The 20389-nt window shown below is 51.4% G+C and overlaps 1 protein-coding gene across 1 annotated transcript in view; it reads right to left on the bottom strand.

Moving 5' to 3' along the window:
- LOC147123754 (dedicator of cytokinesis protein 2-like) overlaps window positions 1-20389 on the bottom strand; it is a 1461504-nt gene that overhangs the window by 251026 nt on the left and 1190089 nt on the right. The window contains exon 34 of the mRNA XM_085975685.1: window positions 3490-3575. Within this exon, the coding sequence (XP_085831811.1) occupies window positions 3490-3575 (86 nt within the window). The remainder of the gene's footprint in view (window positions 1-3489; window positions 3576-20389) is intronic.

The raw sequence follows: 20389 nt of genomic DNA, 5'->3' as shown, positions 1-20389 counted from the left end.
TCAACCAGCTTCCTGCTGCTTCTTTTAAAAAGAAGGAAAGACTTGCATTTCTATAGCGCCTTTCATGACCACCGGACGTCCCAAAGCGCTTTACAGTCAATGAAGTACTTTTGAAGTGGAGTCACTGTTGTAATGTAGGAAACGCGGCAGCCAATTTGCGCACAGCAAGCTCGCACAAACAGCAATGTGATAATGACCAGATAAGCTGTTTTTAGTGATGTTGGTTGAGGGATAAATATTGGCCCAGGAGAACTCCTCTGTTCTTCTTCGAAATAGTGCCCTGGGCTCTTATACGTCCACCCGAGACAGCAGACGGGGCCTCGGTTTAACATCTCATCCAAAAGACGGCAACTCCCGACAGTGCAGCACTCCCTCAGAGTGTCAGCCTAGATTTTAGTGCTCAAGTCTCCGGAGGGGGACTTGAACCCACAACCTTCTGACTCAGAGGCTGCCCACTGAGCCACGGCTGACACTATAATCACAGTCCCAACCCTGACCTCAATACGAATGAGACAATGCCAGTGCCGTGGAGCTGCCACCCCAGAGGCAGAACGCTGGTGGTGGTAGACATAACACTGTTGGCACTGGCTACGGCATGCCACCATTTGCTTTGACAGTGGAAAACCTAAGAACTTGAGCCTGCTATCCAAGCCCAGTCTAGTTTTAGACTTGCTGAAAGTTGGTAACATAGAATTACATAGCATTTACAGCACAGGAACAGGCCATTCGGCCCAACTGGTCCATGCCGGTATTTATGGTCCACTCGAGCCTCCTCCTACCCTACTTCCTCTCAGCCCATCAGCATACCCTTCTATTCCTTTCTCCCTCATGTACATATCTAGCTTCCCCTTAAAGGCATCTATGCCATTCGCCTCAACCGCTCCGTGAGGTAGCAAATACCACATTCTAACCGCTCTCTGGGTAAAGAAGTTAGTAACCGAAGGCACATTATTGTCAGGGATAACTGAATACGGTTGTCTCGGTGAGCGACACTGGTTAGTGGGTCAGATCATTTTTCAGGCGTCTGGGGAGGCCGCCAAACTCAGGCGTTAGGTCCTTGCATATGCTAATAAGGGGCCTTACACCTGTTTGAGCACTATTCAGGGGTATGGAGGGTACAGTAGCATAGTGGCTATGTTACTGGACTAGTAATCCTAGAGGCCTAAACTAATGATCTGGAGAGGTGAGTTCAAATACCCTTCACTGGCAGCTGGGAAATTGAAATTCAGTTAATTAAATAAAGCAGGAATAAAAATCTAGCACCATGAAATTACAGAATTGTCATAAAAACCCATCTGGTTCATTAATGTACATTAGGGAAGGAATCCTCACCCGATCTGGCCTATATGTGGCTCCAAACCCACAGCAATGTGGTTGACTTTTAGCCGCCCTCTGAAATGGCCGAGCAAACCACTCAGTTGTACAAAGGGCAATTAGGGATGGGCAATAAATGCTGGCCTTGCCAGCGACGCCCACATCCAATGAACTAATGGAAAAAAAAAATTGGCCTGCTCCGCTGAGGCTTTTCAAGCGTGGATGCGGCCTAACTAGCGACCTTCACTAAAAAGATAGTTTACTTTTTAAAGTTTGATGTGGAGTCAAGAGGAGCAGGAGTTCTCCTCTCGGCTTTCCAGCACTTCTGAGGGTCGCTGTCGACCCGCTTCTCCCGTTCTCCTCCTCCCCCATTGATTTACATAAGAACATAAGAATTAGGAGCAGGAGTAGGCCATACATAGAAACATAGAAGATAGGAGCAGGAGTAGACCATTCGGCCCCTCGAGCCTGCTCCGCCATTCAATGCGATCATGGCTGATCATCCAAATTCAGTACCCTGTCCCTGCCTTCTCCCCATATCCATTGATCCAATTAGCCTTAAGAAATATATCTAACTCCTTCTGGAATATATTTAATGTATTGGCCTCTACTGCCTTCTGTAGTAGAGAATTCCATAGGTTCACCACTCTCTGGGTGAAGAAATTCCTCCTCATCTTAGTCCTAAATGGCTTACCCCTTATCCTTAGACTGTGACCCCTGGTTCTGGACTCCCCTCGAGCCTGCTCCGCCATTCAATAAGATCATGGCTGATCATCGACCTCAACTCCACTTTCCCGCCCGATTCCCATATCCCTTGATTCACCGAGAGTCCAAAAATCTATCGATCTCATCCTTGAATATACTCAAAGACTCGGCATCCACAGCCCTCTGGGGCAGAGATTTCCAAAGATTCACAACCCTCTAAGTGAAGAAATTCGTCCTCATTTCGGTCTTAAATGGCCGACCCCTTATCCTGAGACTATGCCCCCTCGTTCGAGACACTCCAGCCAGAGGAAACAACCTCTCAGCATCTACCCTGTCAATCCCTCTCAGAATCTTGTATGTTTCAATGAGATCACCTCTCATTCTTCTGAACTCCAGAGAGTATAGACCCATTCTACACAATCTCTCCTCATAGGACAGACCTCTCATCCCAGGAATCAATCTGGTGAACCTTCGTTGAACCGCCTCCAAGGCAAGTATATCCTTCCTTAGATAAGGAGAACAAAACTGTGCACAGTACTCCAGGTGTGGTCTCACCAAGTCCCTGTACAATTGTAGCAAGACTTCCTTACTCTTATACACCAACCCCCTTGCAATAAAAGCCAACATGTCATTTGTCTTCCTTATTGCTTGCTGTACCTGCATGCTAGCTTTCTGTGTTTCTTGCACGAGGACACCCAAATCTCTCTGAACACCAACATTTGAAAGTTTCTCACCATTTAAAAAATATTCTGTTATTCTATTCCTACCAAAGTGAATAATCTCAGATACTCCGTCTGCCACCTTACTGCCCACTCACTTAGTCTATTTATGTCCCTTTGCAGACTCTGTGTTCTCCTCACAGCTTACTGTCCCACCTAGCTTTGAATCGTCAGCAAACTTGGATACATTACACTCAGTCCCTTCATCTAGGTCATTAATATAGATTGTGAATAGCTGAGGCCCAAGCACTGAACCTTGCGGCACCCCACTAGTTATAGCCTGTCAACCCAAAATAGATCCGTTTATCCCTACTCTCTGTTTTCTGTCCGTTAACCAATCCATGCTACTATATTACCCCCAACCCTATGAGCCCTTATGTAATAACCTTTTATATGGCACCTTATCAAATGACTTTTGGAAATCCAAATATACTACTTCCAAATATACCACCTACCTTCTGGTTTCTGCCGGCGAAGCAAGCATCCCAATACCCATCCTTATAAAATTGGTGAACAGTCTGTGAAGGCGCGACAGTTGTGGGCAGCACCCCCAAATAATGCTAATTAGGCCCAAGGCTCCAATTCCTGACTTTCCTGGGGCCTCCTGGTTGGGGAGAACTCGCTCAGTGCGCAAAGCCCATTTCAGGCCTGAAAATGGGCCTAGAAGGATTTCTACCCCCTATTGTGTCCATCTTGCACACCCGTGAAGTCATTAAAACAGACACAGAAGGCTCTAGGCCAACAAACTCACATCCGTTCAAAGAGCAACTTGTACTGTTCATCTCCGCGGCCACCTTCCACTTCATGGTCCAAGTTTTTGATAATTTCATCCTCAAACTAAAAATCAGAAAAATAAAGAGAAGAAAAAGTTCAATTCTAATTCATTAATTACAATGCCTAAATCTCACACATTGCTCAGTCAACATCACCAGCTTCACAGCAACCAACAACACATTGAGGGGTCATTTTCAACGCTATCTGGCCATTAGTCTGGCAGTGTCAGCCATGGCTCAGTGGGTAGCACTCTCGCCTCTGAGTCTAGAGGTTCATGGGTTTATGTCCCATTCCATGAGGCCTGAGCAGAAAATCTAGGCTGACCCCCTCAGTGCAGTCCTGAGGGAATGCTGCACTGTCGAAGGTGCTGTCTTTCGACCGAGATGTTAAACTGAGGCTCTGTCTGCCCTCTCAGGTAAAAGATCCCACGGCATTATTTTGAAGACGAGCAGGGGAGTTCTCCCCGGTGTCCTGGCCAATATTTGTCCCTCAACCAACATCACGAAAACAGATTATCTGGTCATTATCACATTGCAAATTGGCCGCGTTTCCTACATTACAACAGTGACCGTACTTCAAAAGTCAATTCACTGTAAAGCACTTTAAGATGTCCCGAGGTCATGAGAGGTGCTATAGAAACACAAGTCTTTCTTTCTTTCACTCTTCCGAAGGGCCCACCGTGGCACTCGTCGCTGGCTCCTCACGAGTAGCAGTGTGCCCACGGAGGGCTAATCTTGCCAATCTCCTCCCTGTCCAACTCACCCCTCCAAGCGCTGTCCCTGTGGATGCTGGCAGTGGGGCAGCCATCACCGACCCTCTCCGCATCTCCCTGCAGAATGTCCTTTCACTTGCGAACAAGGCCCTTGCCGTCCATCAGCTTATCGTGGATGACTGCATCGACATCATGGCTCTGACAGAAACTTGGTTGAGGGGTGATGACACCTTACACTTAAATGAAGCCTCCCCGCCTGGCTATACCTTCCACCACTTGCCCCGCTCAGACTGTTGTGGTGGCGGTGTGGCTCTCATCACCAAATCACACCTTGGTCTGCCCCCATACTCCTCTGGCAATTACTCCTCCTTTGAGCATCTCACCTTGTTCCACCCCCTCACCTCTCATTTAAAATTCTCGTTCTCTACCGCCCACCCAAGTACGATAAAAATGTTATCACCGAGATATACACACTGCTTTCCTCTCTCAGCCTCTGCACCGAATAGCTTCTCATCCTTGGTGATTTCAACCTCAATTCATCATGCCCGCTCTCCTCTGAGCTCACTACCCTCCTATCCTCCCATAATCTCTCCCTCCATGTGAACTCCCTGTGGTAAACCACTGTTTGTATTCCACTGTGTACATGCCTGGACATGCCTCGGCTGACTCCTCCCACAAGTCCTAGTATAAAGGTGACTGCTCCCCAGCCCTTTGTATTTCTGGACCGGTCGACCACTCGAGGCAGACCTCCATTCTGTTGTTAATAAAAGCCTTTAGTTACTCTCTTAACTCTCAGTCTTTTATGAGTAATTGATAGCGCATCAATTTTATTAACAAAATTTTTATAATGGAGAAGATCCTCACACCAGCATGCCTGGACTTAGATCATCGGGAGGCGGACTCATCCACCAAGTTTACTCACTGGCTTAAGTGTTTCGAAAAATTCCTGACCGCCTCCGCAGCAATCAAATCGGACGAGGACAAACTGGATGTCCTGACCTCCAAAGTGAACCACCGAGTGTACTCGGTCATCCAAGACGCGACCTCGTACGCGGACGCTATCAAGCTCCTCAAGGACCAGTACACGCGCCCAGTGAACGAAGTGTACGCCAGGCACCTTCTGGGGAGTCGTAAACAACAACCTGGGGAATTGACCGTGGAATACCTTCAGGCACTGTCTGTGCTTGGCCGGGCCTGTGGTTGTAAGGATGTAAAGGCCGCCGTGTACACAGAGGAACTTATCCGGGATGCTTTTGTAGCGGGCCACAGATCCAATTACACCCGACAGCGACTGTTGGAGCAGAGTGACCTCGACCTCAACAAGGCCTCTGAACTCGCACTATCATTGGATGCAGCCTACCGGGGCCTACTCCTCTGCACCGTGGACGCCACGGGGAATGACAGCCTGGGACACGGTAGGACCGCCTCATAGCGCCGTGCCACCCCAGCCACGGCCCAACTACCGCAGCAGTGTCCCAAGGCCAGACAGCAGTGCCCCAAGGCCAGAAATGCTACTTCTGTGGCCAGGCAAAACACCCCAGAGCGCGCTGCCCGGCGAAAAACGCGATCTGCTCGGGCTGCGGGAAGAAGGGACACTACGCTAACGTCTGCAGGGCCAAAGCCACCCCGAACCCCAGCAGCGCCGCGTGTGGGCCATGCGGGCCGCCATCTTGGGCCTCCCCGGCCATGTGCGAACCACCGGTACAGCAGCCATTTTGGACGCCTCCAGCCACATGGGGATCATGGACGCCGCCATCTTGGACGACAGCCGGAACGCAGCAGGCCCCCAACACCGCCTCATCTGATACCCGCAGCGACACACCGACCCCTACGCTGGCATCCGTTACACTGGACCAAGCGAGACCGCACCAGCTGGCCAGTTCCACAATGGACATTAAGGTAAATGGCCACGATACAATCTGCCTTTTTGACTCTGGGAGCACGGAGAGCTTCATCCACCCCGACACGGTGCGGCGTTGCTCTCTCCCAGTCCTGCCTGCGCACCAGCGGATTTCTATGGCCTCCGAGTCCCAGTCGGCGGACATCGGCGGCTACTGCGTAGTGACACTCGTAGTAGATGGGACCGTGTACGATCATTTTAAACTTCTGGTCCTGCCCAACCTCTGCGCTGCCGTCCTGCTGGGGTTAGATTTTCAGTGCCACCTTAAAAGTGTTACGATGGCGTACGGTGGACCCCTACCCCCACTCACAGTCCGCAGCCAGCAGCTCCCAAATTGCCCGCCGCGCACCAGGTGCAACCTCTCCACACTCAGAGTCACCCCCCCTCCACTGTTTGCTAACCTCACCCCCCGACTGTAAGCCCATCGCCACAAAGAGCAGGCGATACAGTGCCGGGGACAGGGTTTTCATTAAAACCGAAGTGGAGCGGCTCCTGAAGGAAGGGATTATTGAGAGCAGCACCAGCCCCTGGCGAGCCCAGGTTGTGGTCGTTAAGACCGGCGAGAAGCAGCGCCTGGTCATCGACTACAGCCAGACAATAAATCGCTACACCCTGCTGGACGCCTACCCACTCCCCCGCATAGCTGATATGGTCAACCAGATCGCGCAGTACCGCGTCTTCTCGACCATTGACCTGAAATCAGCGTACCACCAGCTCCCTATCCGCCCTGAGGACCGCCAGTATACTGCCTTTGAGGCAAACGGCCGCCTCTACCACTTCCTTAGGGTTCCCTTTGGCGTCACCAACGGGGTCTCCGTCTTCCAAAGGGAGATGGACCAGATGGTAGATCAAAATGCGTTGCAGGCCACTTTCCCATATCTGGACAATGTGACCATCTGCGGCCGTGACTTGCAGGACCATGACGCAAACCTCGAAAAATTCCTCCGCACCGCCCAACTCCTGAACCTGACATATAACAAGGAGAAGTGCATATTCCGCACAAACCGCCTCGCCATCCTTGGCTGTGTTGTGGAACACGGAGTCATCGGCCCCGACCCCGACCGGATGCGTCCCCTTATGGAACTCCCACTGCCCCACTGCCTCAAGGCCCTGAAGAGGTGCCTAGGGTTTTTCTCCTATTATGCCCAGTGGGTCCCCTACTATGCGGACAAGGCCCGTCCGCTGATCAAGTCCACCTCTTTTCCCTTGACGGCAGAGGCCCGCTTAGCCTTCCACCGTATCAAGGAAGACATTGCCAAAGCCACCATGCACGCAGTGGACGAATCCATCCCCTTCCAGGTGGAAAGCGACGCGTCCGACTTTGCCCTGGCCGCTACCCTCAATCAGGCGGGGAGACCCGTGGCCTTCTTTTCACGAACCCTCCAAGGCCCGGAGACCAGACACTCCGCTGTTGAGAAGGAGGCCCAGGCGATTGTGGAGGCTGTGCGTCATTGGAGGCACTACCTGGCCGGAAAACGATTAACCCTGCTCACTGACCAACGTTCAGTTGCTTTCATGTTTAACAACAAGCAGAGGGGCAAAATCAAAAATGACAAGATCTTGAGGTGGAGAATCGAACTTTCCACCTACAATTACGAGATCTTGTACCGGCCCGGGAAGCTCAATGAACCCGGATGCGCTATCGCGTGGCACCTGCGCCAACGCGCAGATCGATAGACTGCGGGCCCTCCACAATGACCTCTGCCACCTGGGGGTCACCAGGTTCTTCCACTTCATCAAGGCCCGCAACCTGCCTTACTCTATTGAGGAGGTCAGGACCATGACCAGGAACTGCCAAGTCTGCGCTGAGTGCAAACCGCACTTTTATAGACCAGACAGGGCCCACCTGATAAAAGCCACTCGCCCCTTCGAGCACCTGAGCGTTGATTTTAAAGGGCCTCTCCCCTCCTCCGACCGCAATGTGTACTTCCTCAATATTATTGATGAGTACTCCCGTTTCCCGTTCGCCATCCCCTGCCCGGACATGACCAGTGCCACGGTCATTAAATGTCTGAACGACCTCTTCACCCTGTTCGGTTTCCCCAGCTATATCCATAGCGACCGGGGCTCATCGTTTATGAGCGACGAACTCCGTCAGTACCTGCTAACTAGGGGTATTGCCACAAGCAGGACCACCAGTTACAACCCCTGGGGGAACGGACAGGTGGAAAGAGAAAATGCGACAGTTTGGAAGGCCGCCCTGCTAGCCTTAAAGTCTAGGGGCCTTCCAACCTCCCGCTGGCAGGATGTGCTCCCCGATGCGCTCCACTCTATTCGGTCACTGCTCTGCACTGCCACTAACGCCACCCCTCATGAGAAAATGTTTGTCTTCCCAAGGAAGTCCACATCGGGGACATCGCTACCGTCATGGCTGACGTCCCCAGGGCCGGTCCTACTGAGAAGGCACGTGAGGACCCATAAAACGGACCCCCTGGTCGAGAGGGTCGACCTCCTCCACGCCAACCCCCAGTATGCTTACATTGCATACCCGGACGGGCGGGAGGACACAGTCTCCATAAGAGACCTTGCACCCTCGGGGGCTGCAGTAACCCACTACTCACTACCACCCCCCCCCACGATCCGATATCCAGCCCCAGCAGACGGCAGGCCTGGGCCCCGCGACCCGCTTGACATCTACGAGGACGACACGCCTGTGCCACAGCCCACGCAGGACTCGACGCCGGAAGCTCCACTACCCCTGCCGTCGCCACGCCGATCACAGCGGCAGACAAGACCTCCGGAGAGACTCCAATACACTAACTTTTAATACACTTCACCCCGCCGGACTCAATTTTAAACAAGGGGTGAATGTGGTAAACCACTGTTTGTATTCCACTGTGTACATGCCTGGACATGCCTCGGCTGACTCCTCCCACAAGTCCTAGTATAAAGGTGACTGCTCCCCAGCCCTTTGTATTTCTGGACCGGTCGACCACTCGAGGCAGACCTTCATTCTTTTGTTAATAAAAGCCTTTAGTTACTCTCTTAACTCTCAGTCTTTTATGAGTAATTGATAGCGCATCACTCCCCAAACCCAGATTCACAGCCACCCCCTTGACCTTGTCATCTCTCGTGTCCTTGCTACTTCCTCTGCGTCAATCAAAGATAAGGCCATCTCTGACCACTTCTTTCAATCGCTTTCCACCCACATCCCCTTTCTCCCACCCAACCCTACTTCCTTCTGTAACTACCCCTGGAAAAAACTCTCTCCCAACTCTCTTACAACTGCATTTATGAAATCCCAACTGTCTAGCCTGTGGCCCTCCATTCACCATGACATTTCTGCAGCTACCGATCTGCTCAACCACACCCTCACCACTACCATTGATGCCCTAGGCCCTATTAAAACCATTACTCTCTCTCACTCTGGCCGTTCCCCCTGGTACTGCCCACATCTTCGCTCCATGTTGTCCTGTTCTGGATGAGTGAAATTTTCTCCAATTAAATATTGGGTAAGACCGAAGCCATTGTCTTCAGTCCCCACCACAAACTCCGTTCCCTAGCCACAGACTCCATCCCTCTCCCTAGCATCTGTCTCAGGCTGAACCACACTGTTTGTAACCTTGGTGTCATATTTGACCTTGAAATAAGCTTCTGACCACATATCCGCGCCATTACTAAGAACGCCTACTTCCACCTCCATAACATCACCCGTCTCCACCCTTGCCTCAGCTCATCTGCTGCTGAAACCCTCATCCATGCCTTTGTTACCGCTACACTTGGCTATTCCAACGCACTCCTGGCTGGCCTCCCATTTTCTACCCTACGTAAACTTGAGGTCATCCAAAATTCTGCTGCCCGTGTCCTAACTTGCACCAAGTCCCGTTCACCCATCACCCCTGTGCTTGTTGACCTGCATTGGCTCCCAGTTAAGCAACGCCTCGATTTCAAAATTATCATCCATGTTTTCAAATCCCTCCAAGGCCTCGCCCCTCCCTATCTCTAATCTCCTTCAGCCCCACAACCCCCCGAGATATCTGCGCTCCTCAAATTCTGGCCTCTTGTGCATCCCTGATTTTAATCGCTCCACCATCGGTGGCCGTGCCTTCAGCTGCCTGGGCCCTAAGCTCTGGAATTCCCTCCCGAAACCTCTCCGCCTCTCTACCTCTCCTTCCTCCTTTAAAACACTCCTTAAAACCTACCTCTTTGACCAAGCTTTTGGTCACCTGCCCTAATTTCTTATGTGGCTCGGTGTCCGTTTTTTTTGTCGTCTGATAATTGCTCCTGTGAAGCGCCATGGGAAGTTTTACTACCTTAAAGGCGCTATATAAATACAAATTATTGTTGTTGTTGTCCCTTTCCAATTCAAAATGGCACGATTCTCTCCCTCCCCCCCTCCGCCCCCACTCACTCCTGTTTGATGCTAGGACGGGCTTGTGGTGGCGGGGGGTGGGGGTGGGGGTTAAAGGCGATGGCTTCAATCATCCCAACGTTTAGCTGGAGGACGTTGTGGCTCGTCCAAGACTGAAACAGTCTGGCGCTTTGGCCGCCCTGCAGTAGGCCCTCTTTCAAAATGGAGCGGGCCACACCGCCGGCGTTAACGGGGCGGCAAGGCATTAACCGACTCCCATTTTTTTTGAGGCCGTTACACTAGCAATGGTCCTGGCCAAAAAAGCCATCAATTGGTCTAGGCAGCGGGCAGTCGAGGGGGGGGGTCGTTCAGCCCGATTGCCTGCCTCTCTTCCGCGGCCATGTTCACGCCCGGGTGGCCCTGGAGATGGAGCACGCGATGTCCGCCGGCACACTCGAGGCCTTCCGCGACCGGTGGGCGCCGCGGGGACTGGAGTGCATCATCCCCCCGGCCAACACAAATGTTAATTTAATTTGTTAAGTTTTACTTAAAGTTTTATTGATTTACGGATAATTTGTTTAACCACCTGTGATGAAATATATTCCATTCATCACTGCCTGTTTTCTGTGTCTTGTAACTGCCTGCTTTCTGTGTCTTTTCCCTTCCCCCAGTCCTCATGTATTATGTATTGGAATGTGCTGGAACTGGTTGTGTGCAGGGCTCCGCCCATACCTGGCTCCTTTGTAATCTAACTTCAGTCGGGCATCAGCCTCCTGAAGGTAGACATCTCTCTATTTTACGTGTTATGTTCTGAGTTAATAAAAGCCTTACTTTTGTTCTGCTAACTTCGAGTCTCGGAATGATTGAGGCACATCAATTTTATTAACTCAATTTTCAACACTATGGATCAACTCCTGAAACCCGAACGTTTGGATTTGGATCAACATGCTCCGGACGCATCAGCACGCTTCGGACACTGGTTTGACTGTATGGAATTCTTCCTGGACAATTCCGCAGCCGTCAAAGACGCTACGGACACTGCGAAGATGAGACTCGGAATGCTACGGAATTGGGTAAGCCACCGGGTTTACCCCCTCATCCAAGACGCCGATACGTACCTGGCCGCCTGCAACACCTTAAAGGCGCATTACCAGCAGCCTACGAATGAGGTGTATGCTAGGCATCTACTCGCTACTCGCGCACAGCGACCTGGGGAATCGGTGGAGGAGTTCCTAAGCATCCTGAAAAAGCTTGGCAAGGACTGTAAGTGCCGAGATGTAAAAGCCGCAGTGTACACCGACGAGCTTGTTCGCGATGCCTTTATCACAGGCCTCAGCTCCACTTACATCCGGCAAAGACTGCTGGAAAAAACGGAGTTGGACCTGAAACAGGCTGCGGACACCGCGCGGTCCCTGGAGATGGCCCAGAGAAACTCGGACGCCTACTCTTCAGCCCGCGCCGCCCACGCCGCCACGTGTGCGCCGAGGGCGCCGCCATCTTGGAAGGCATCTTCCCCGCCCGGCAGCCCGACACCGGCGGGGCCCAGCTCTCCCCCCAGAAGCCCTATGACAGCCGCGACGCGTCAAGGACCCAACTGCTACTTCTGCGGGCAGCCAAAGCACACCAGAAACCTGTGCCCGGCGAAAGGCACCACCTGCTTTAAGTGCGGTAAGAAGGGGCACTTCGGGAAGGTGTGCAGAGGGAACCCCGCCGGAAAACCAACCGCCGGAAAACCCGCCACCGCCGCGTGTGCGCCGTGGGAGCGGCCATCTTGGACGCCATCTTGCCCGACCTCGTGGGGTCCGCCATCTTATGAGCAGACAGCGTGGACGCCATTTTGTCTCGATCAGGGCCCTACAGTGGCATCGGTCACAGTGGACCAGACCAGGCCGCATCCGCTATCCAAATCAATGGTGGACATCGAGGTAAATGGGTGCCGGGTTAAATGCTTAATTGACAGTGGAAGCACGGAGAGTTTTATCCACCCTGAACTGGCACAACAACTCTCCCTAAAGGTGGTCCCTGCTCAGGGTACCATCTCTATGGCCGATAAAACCCAGACATCGACCATTCTGGGTTACTGCACGGTACAATTGTGCATTAACGGAACTGTGTATGATAATTTTAAAGTATTAATCATGAAGAATCTATGTGCGAGCGTGATCTTGGGTTTGGATTTCCAGTGCAACCACCAAAGCATCACGCTCAAGTACGGTGGGTCCCAGCCGCCCCTCACAGTGTGCGGTCTGGCTACCCTGAAGGTAAAGCCGCCTTCGCTATTCGCGAACCTTACCCCTAACTGCCGGCCAATAGCGACCAAAAGCAGGAGGTACAGCTGGGAGGACAGGCGGTTTATCGCGACCGAGGTAGACAGGCTCCTGAAAGAGCGCATTATTGAACACAGCAACAGCCCGTGGCGCGCCCAAGTGGTAGTGGTAAGGGGTAGCGAGAAGAAACGGATGGTGATCGACTATAGTCAAACGATCAACAGGTACACCCTACTAGACGCCTACCCGCTACCCCGCATATCAGAAATGGTGAACCAAATCGCCCAATACCGGGTGTTCTCCACCATCGACCTCAAGTCAGCGTACCACCAGCTCCCTATCAGACCAGAGGACCGCCCGTACACCGCCTTCGAGGCGAACGGACGCCTCTACCAATTCCTCAGAGTCCCCTTTGGGGTGACGAACGGGGTCTCGGTCTTTCAGAGGGAGATGGATCGCATGGTCGATGACCACCACTTGCAGGCAACCTTCCCCTACCTCGACAACGTCACCATCTGCGGTCACAACCAGCAGGATCACGACTCGAACCTCGAGAGGTTCCTGAAAACCGCACAAAAACTCAACCTCACCTATAACGAGGACAAGTGCGTTTTCAACACCACGCGCCTCTGCATACTGGGCAGCGTGGTGGAGAATGGGGAAATCGGACCAGACCCCGACCGATTGCGCCCCCTACGGGAGCTGCCCCTGCCCAACACTCCCAAAGCCCTGAAAAGGTGCCTGGGGTTATTTTCTTACTATTCCCAATGGGTCCCCAACTACTCCGACAAAGCCCGCCCCCTCTTGAAAGCATCCTCTTTTCCGCTCTCTGCTGAGGCCCACGCCGCCTTCAAAAGCATTAAGCAGGATATTGAGTGGGCCACGCTACAGGCAGTGGACGAGAACACTCCATTTCAAGTGGAAAGTGATGCGTCCGACTTCGCCTTGGCGGCCACCCTCAACCAGGTGGGGCGGCCCGTAGCTTTCTTCTCGAGGACCCTCCAAGGCCCCGAGATCAGACACTCCTCCGTGGAAAAGGAGGCCCAAGCCATCGTGGAGGCAGTGCGCCACTGGCGCCACTACCTAGCCGGCAAACGCTTCACCCTACTTACCGACCAGCGATCGGTAGCGTTTATGTTCAACAATAAACAGAGGGGGAAGATTAAAAATGATAAGATTCTTAGGTGGCGGATCGAGCTCTCCACTTTCGAGTACGACATCATTTACCGGCCAGGGGCCCTTAACGAATCCCCTGACGCCCTCTCACGAGGGATGTGTGCCAGCGCCACCGAGGATCGGCTACAGACCCTCCACAACGACCTCTGCCACCCAGGGGTCACGCGGCTGTTCCACTTCATAAAGTCCCGCAACTTACCCTACTCGATTGAGGAAGTTCGGTCTCTGACCAGGAACTGCCGCACTTGCGCTGAGTGCAAGCCTCGGTTCTACCGCCCAGATAGAGCCCACTTAATCAAAGCTACACGGCCCTTCGAGCGGCTCAGCTTAGATTTCAAGGGCCCCCTCCCGTCCGTCGACCGCAATGTTTACTTCCTGAACATTGTGGACGAATACTCCCGTTTCCCATTCGCCTTCCCCTGCCCAGACATGACCAGCGCCACGGTCATTAAATGCCTCAACAGCCTGTTCTGCCTGTTCGGTATGCCGAGCTATATCCACACGGATAGGGGGGCGTCCTTCATGAGTGAAGAGCTACGCCAGTACATGCTGTCCAAGGGGATCGCCACGAGCCGTACCACCAGCTACAACCCCCGGGGTAACGGCCAGGTGGAGCGAGAGAACGGGACAGTGTGGAAAGCAGTCACTCTAGCTCTAAGGACCAAGGGCCTCCCTATCTCCCACTGGCAGGAAGTCCTCTCGGATGTGCTCCATTCGATACGGTCGCTATTGTGTACGGCCACTAATGCCACGCCTCATGAACGAATGTTTGTCTTTCCTCGGAAATCCACCTCAGGCGTATCCATGCCGTCATGGCTCTCCACCCCAGGTCCGGTACTCGTGCGAAGGCATGTGAGGGGCCACAAGATGGACCCTCTCGTGGAGCCAGTACACCTACTCCACGCCAACCCCCAATACGCATATGTCCGGCACGCCGACGGAAGGGAGGACACCGTGTCCATAAAAGACGTCGCCCCAGCCGGCATCGACAACAACCACGGCAATAGCAGCGACGACGATCACAGCAACCCTTACCCACCCACTATTCTTTCATCACCCCCGGAAGAACATCGACCAACGGCACCCCCACCAACTACCCCTTCAACAACCCCGGCGGCACCCCCGGCAGAGACCCAGGAGGCTACCGGGGACACCCACCCAACACCCGTGGCACCACAACAGCCACGTCGGTCGCAGAGGACTATCAAACCCCCGAACAGACTAAATCTATAGAAGGGGTGAATGTGATGAAATATATTCCATTCATCACTGCCTGTTTTCTGTGTCTTGTAACTGCCTGCTTTCTGTGTCTTTTCCCTTCCCCCAGTCCTCATGTATTATGTATTGGAATGTGCTGGAACTGGTTGTGTGCAGGGCTCCGCCCATACCTGGCTCCTTTGTAATCTAACTTCAGTCGGGCATCAGCCTCCTGAAGGTAGACATCTCTCTATTTTACGTGTTATGTTCTGAGTTAATAAAAGCCTTACTTTTGTTCTGCTAACTTCGAGTCTCGGAATGATTGAGGCACATCACCACCCACACTGAAAGAGTACACTAGAAATGGACCCCGCCCACTCCGCGCCACCTGGCGAGAAAAAAAAATAAAGTAAGCAGTGGATCTCTTCAAGTGGCCGCACAGTGCTTCCAGGCGAGCTCCCTTCTCATCTGCCGGGCTGCCAGATGGCTGAAGCTCAGTCCAGCCTGCTCTCCGACAGGCTGATGGCTTTTCCCGTAACGTTCCAAGGACAGAGGGAGTTGTCCCCCCCCCCAACCGCCCAACCCCACAAAAAAAAGCCGCTACAGCTCTCCGCAGGACTCCAAGAGATATCATTAGTAGATGGGTATCTTTCAACCCGACAGCCCAGTAATTAAAACATGTAAAAACATCAACACAATGCACACTGGTTCCAGAAATTATATTTGCAAATGCAAATCAATAATGAGCGAGGCCAATTAACATTTAAATCAAGCAACCATGAGCTTCTTCAGACGTGCCTGTGATATTTATTCCTGTAATTGGTCACCTAAATGGTACTGAGACATGAAGCCTGGTGCGGATCTATCCAGATGCAGCTGAGGTAATAGCTGTAATTTCTCTTAATAGGAATACTAATTAAATCCACGAGCCTCTTTAGTGCTCGTCAGTCTCCTTGTAGTGTTTGATTTCTGTGTTTTCCCATGAATATACACAAGGTATGATGTGCTAAGGTAGGGCTTGTCAGGGTTATATGTGATCAGCTGGGCTAAAGAAGCCAACAATTTGTAACTTCAAGGGACGATCCAGCGGATATGTCCTGCTTTTTTGTGGGCAGGACATACCCGGGCAGCTATCGGCTTTGTCGGGTAGATGCCAGTGTTGTAGCTGTACTGGAAGATATAGCTGGGACAGCTAGCTCTGGAGCACAAGTCTTCAGCACGACAGCCGGGATGTTGTCGTGGTCCACGGCTTTTGCTGGATCCAGCGCCCTCAGCTTTTTGATATCTTGTGGAATGAATCAAATTGGCTGAAGACTTGTGTGTGGCTTTATCATGTCCAAATTCAATCTAGGTTGGCCCATCGGGATTTAATCTTATTGTTTTGCCTAGCGGTTTGATACAACTGAGTGGCTTTTTAGGCTGTTTCAGAGGGCAGTTAAGAGTCAACCACATTGCTGTGGGTCTGAGTCACATAGTCTCAGGATAAGGGGTCGGCCTGCGATGAGGAGGAATTTCTTCACTCAGAGGGTGGTGAATCTTTGTAATTCTCTGCCCCAGAGGGCTGTGGTTGCTGAGTCGTTGAGTATATTCAAGGCCGAGATCGATAGATTTTTGGACTCTAGGGGAATCAAGGGATATGGGAATCGGGCGGGAAAGTGGAGTTGAGGTCGAAGATCGGCCACGATCGTACTGAATGGCGGAGCAGGTTCGAAGGGCCATATGGTCTACTCCTGCTCCTAATTCTTATGTTCTTATATAGGCCAGACCAGGTAAGGGCAGATTATTTCCTTCCCTAAAGGACATTAGTGAACCAGGTGGGTTTTTATGACAATCCGGTAGTTTCATGGCCACCATTACAGATACTGTCTTTTTATTCCAGATTTATTTAATTAACTGAATTCAAATTCACAATCTGCCATGGTGGGATTTTTAACTCACGTCTCCGGGTCATTAGTCCAGGCCTCTGGGTTACTGGTCCAGTAACGCACCCACTATGCTACTGTGCCCACCTCTGGGTGCTGGATGGCATCTTGGGTTAGCACAAAGTGCTTTCATCTATATGTCCTCGGTGGTATTTTGGGCTGGCAAAGGTCATTTCACCTCTGGATTCTGGATGGTGCCTTGGGTTGGTACAAGTTCCTTTCACCTCAGGCACTTGGAAAGCAGATTATTTAAGCACAGTGACCTTTTCACCTCTGGAACCTTTGTTCAAATTCAAAGCACAGTCACGGGGTGAAAGCGTGATCTGACAAAATGCTAAACGTTATGAGTTTGAGCAGCCTTAGTGCAACTCCAATTAGATTTGAGTTCTTTATCTTAGCTGTTCTCCGAGACTGTGTAAGAACATGGGTAGTGGGCTGCAAACAGGTCCCTCACTGGCTGGAAACCTAGAACTAGGGGTCACAGTCTCAGAATAAGGGGGGGGGGGCGGCCATTTAGGTCTAAGATGAGGAGCAATTTCTTCACTCAGAGGGTTGAGTGTCTTTGGACTTCTCTACTCCAAAGAACTGTGGATGCTCAGTCGTTGAGTATGTTCAAGTCAGTGATCGATAGATTTTTGGGAATTAAGGAATATGGGGATAGTGCGGGAAGGTGGAGTTGAGGTAGAAGATCAGCCATGATCTTATTGAATGGCTCGAAGGGCCGACTGGCCGACTCCTGATCCTATTTCTTATGTTCGTACGGTCTTATGCAAGGCCTCTCGGCCCATTGTTAAGCACATGGAGGCTGGAAACCGGAAAGAGAATGAGTTAACAGGTTAAGGCCTCTGTTAAATTGGCAGATGCCTTTCAAACCTTTCGCCAAATGGCACAGCACATATTCCAACCCAAAGGAATTTGAGAGAAGTAAATATTTTTTTAAAAAACGATTAAAAGAGCAATTTTCTTTCTGAAAAATGACAATTTCGAAATACGGTAAAATGCCTGTGTGGAAAGTCAGAGGTGTTGCTGTTTAATGGAGTTTAATGGATTAATGAGGTGCTGGACCGATCCACATACTTGTGTAATTAGTAGATTATTATTTGCAAAGGGCAACGAAAGTCATTAATTTGCTCGTTAATTTGTTAATTGTGGCTGCGAACTGTAAAATAACACCATTAATCTTTGACTCTATCCACATTATGGTTAGAGGTGTTGCGATAATATTGTGGGACTCTGGGTGCTGCGGAATCTGCACTGTTCGCACTGTCGGGCTCAGGCACAGAAAAGGAACAGGTGCACTGGAACGCGAGGGCCAGCCTGTTCACGCTTAGTCACCAATCATCATTTTCACTTCACACTGCAGACATTCCAGGGCTGAGGGCTATCTGTACGGGCTGGCAAGAGAGGAACAGCACTGTCGGTTCCTGTATGGATTGGGTGACCGTTTGGCCTGTTTGGATGCATTGGAAGAAAAAAGAAAGACTTCCATTTACATAGCGCCTTTCACGACCACTGGATGGCCCAAAGCGCTTAACAGCCAATGGAGTACTTTTGAAGTGTAGTCACTGTTGTAATGTAGGAAACGCGGCAGCCAATGTGCGCACAGCAAGCTCCCACAAACAGAAATTTGACAATGACCAGATAATGGGGGAAAAATTCGGTTGGTTTGCGCCGCCCGTGCGCTAATGTGACGCAAAACAACTAGCACCCATGCACGGCGATGTTTGCGCCACTCACGAAATTGACTAGACATTTTGCGGCAGTGCTAAGCACTACCGCCACAATCTCCTGCGCCCGCAGATCATGACGTCAGTCGAACGTGCAACACCCGGTAGCGCCCCGGACCGGATATTGAGTGGCGCCCCCTGTCTTACCGCCTGCCGCTAGCAACGACAGGTTGAGGGGAGTGTTTTGCAGTCAGAAAGGGACTGGGGGAGCGCTATTTAAAGGCGACCGCTTCCTGCCTTTTTTTGTCGGCGAAAATTTTTCACCACGCATTCTGAGAGAGAGAGACTGCAGGAGAGATTCAAAGCTGTGTTAAGGAGTTTTGGTACTGAGCAGCACTTTGCAGGTTCTTTTTTATTTGATCTTCCTTGCATCGATTTAGAAGAGACTTAGGGGGCTGCTCTCTGAGTTCTTTCCCTGGGCCTTCTTTCCAACAGATTTGATGTACAGGTCTCTCCAGACCTAGATTCAAGGCTTAAGAGGGTGCTAATGTGGCGCAAAGCAACTAGTGCCCGTGCATGAGTAGGGCGTGGATGGAGAGCAAGATCGACCCTCCCCTTTAAGAACTGGCCGGAGCCAGTATGTCTGTGTTCCATTGCTGACTGACATCACATGAGCTTCGCCAGCGCTCTGAGGTAGCGCCTCGCTCCTCGGCCTTTGCGCCTTAAGACAGGTGTGCAGCGCCTGATTTAGCGCTCCAATCACCTCCCGGGGCAATAGAAGCCAAGTTTGCAGTCGGAGGTGATAATTAGCGCCAGGCGCTAAACTTTGCGCCCGGCCAATAATCGCGCCCCAAACGGGGCGATACTGAATTTCTCCCCCAATCTGTTTTAGTGATGTTGATTGAGGGATAAATATTGGCCAGGACACTGGGGAGAACTCCCCCTGCTCTTCTTTGAAATAGTGCCATGGGATCTTTTATGTCCACTCGAGAAAGCAGACGGGGCCTCGATTTAACGTCTCATCCGAAAGAGCCTGGGGCCTGTTGAGACGGGCTGTGTTTGGCCTGTGTATATGAGCTTTGTTTGGCCTTTATATATGGGCTGCATTGGGCCTGTATATATGGGCTTTGTTTGGCCTGTATAGATGGGCTGTGTTTGGCCTGTGTATATGGGCTGCGTTTGGCTTGTATAGATGGGCTGTGTTTGACCTGTATAACATGGGCTGTGTTTGGCCTCAGTAGGTGGGCTGCATTGGACCTGGGTAGATGAATCTGCATTATACTCTCTCTATTGCCTCAACATCCTTCCAAAAGTAAGGCGCCCTAAACTGTTCACTGGCCTCCAACTGAGGTCTTACTAACATTTTATACAGATTCACCATGTCATCATAATTTATATATCTCATTCCTTTTGTCATAAAACACAATCATAGGATCATAGAATGGTTACAGCACAGAAGGAGGCCATTCAGCCCATTGAGCCTGTGCCGGCCCTCTGCAAGAGCACTTCAGCTAGTCCCACTCCCCCACCCTTTCCCCGTAGCCCTGCAATACTTTTTCCTTTAGGTACTTATCCAACTCCCTTTTGAAAGCTGTGATTGAGTCTGCCACCACCACCCTCTCAGGCAGTGCATTCCAGATCCTAACCACTCGCTGAGTAAAAAGGTTTTTCCTCATGTCGCATTTGGTTCTTCTGCCAATCACCTTGAATCTGAGTCCTCTGGTTCTCGACCCTTCCGCCAATGG

This window comes from Somniosus microcephalus, chromosome 2 (genome assembly GCF_052327205.1).
Source record: "Somniosus microcephalus isolate GS21.2 chromosome 2, FLI_Smic_1.0, whole genome shotgun sequence".
NCBI classification, from domain to species: Eukaryota; Metazoa; Chordata; class Chondrichthyes; order Squaliformes; family Somniosidae; genus Somniosus; species Somniosus microcephalus.
Note: the sequence above shows the minus strand (reverse complement) of the source record. Positions and strands in the feature narration are given on the sequence as shown.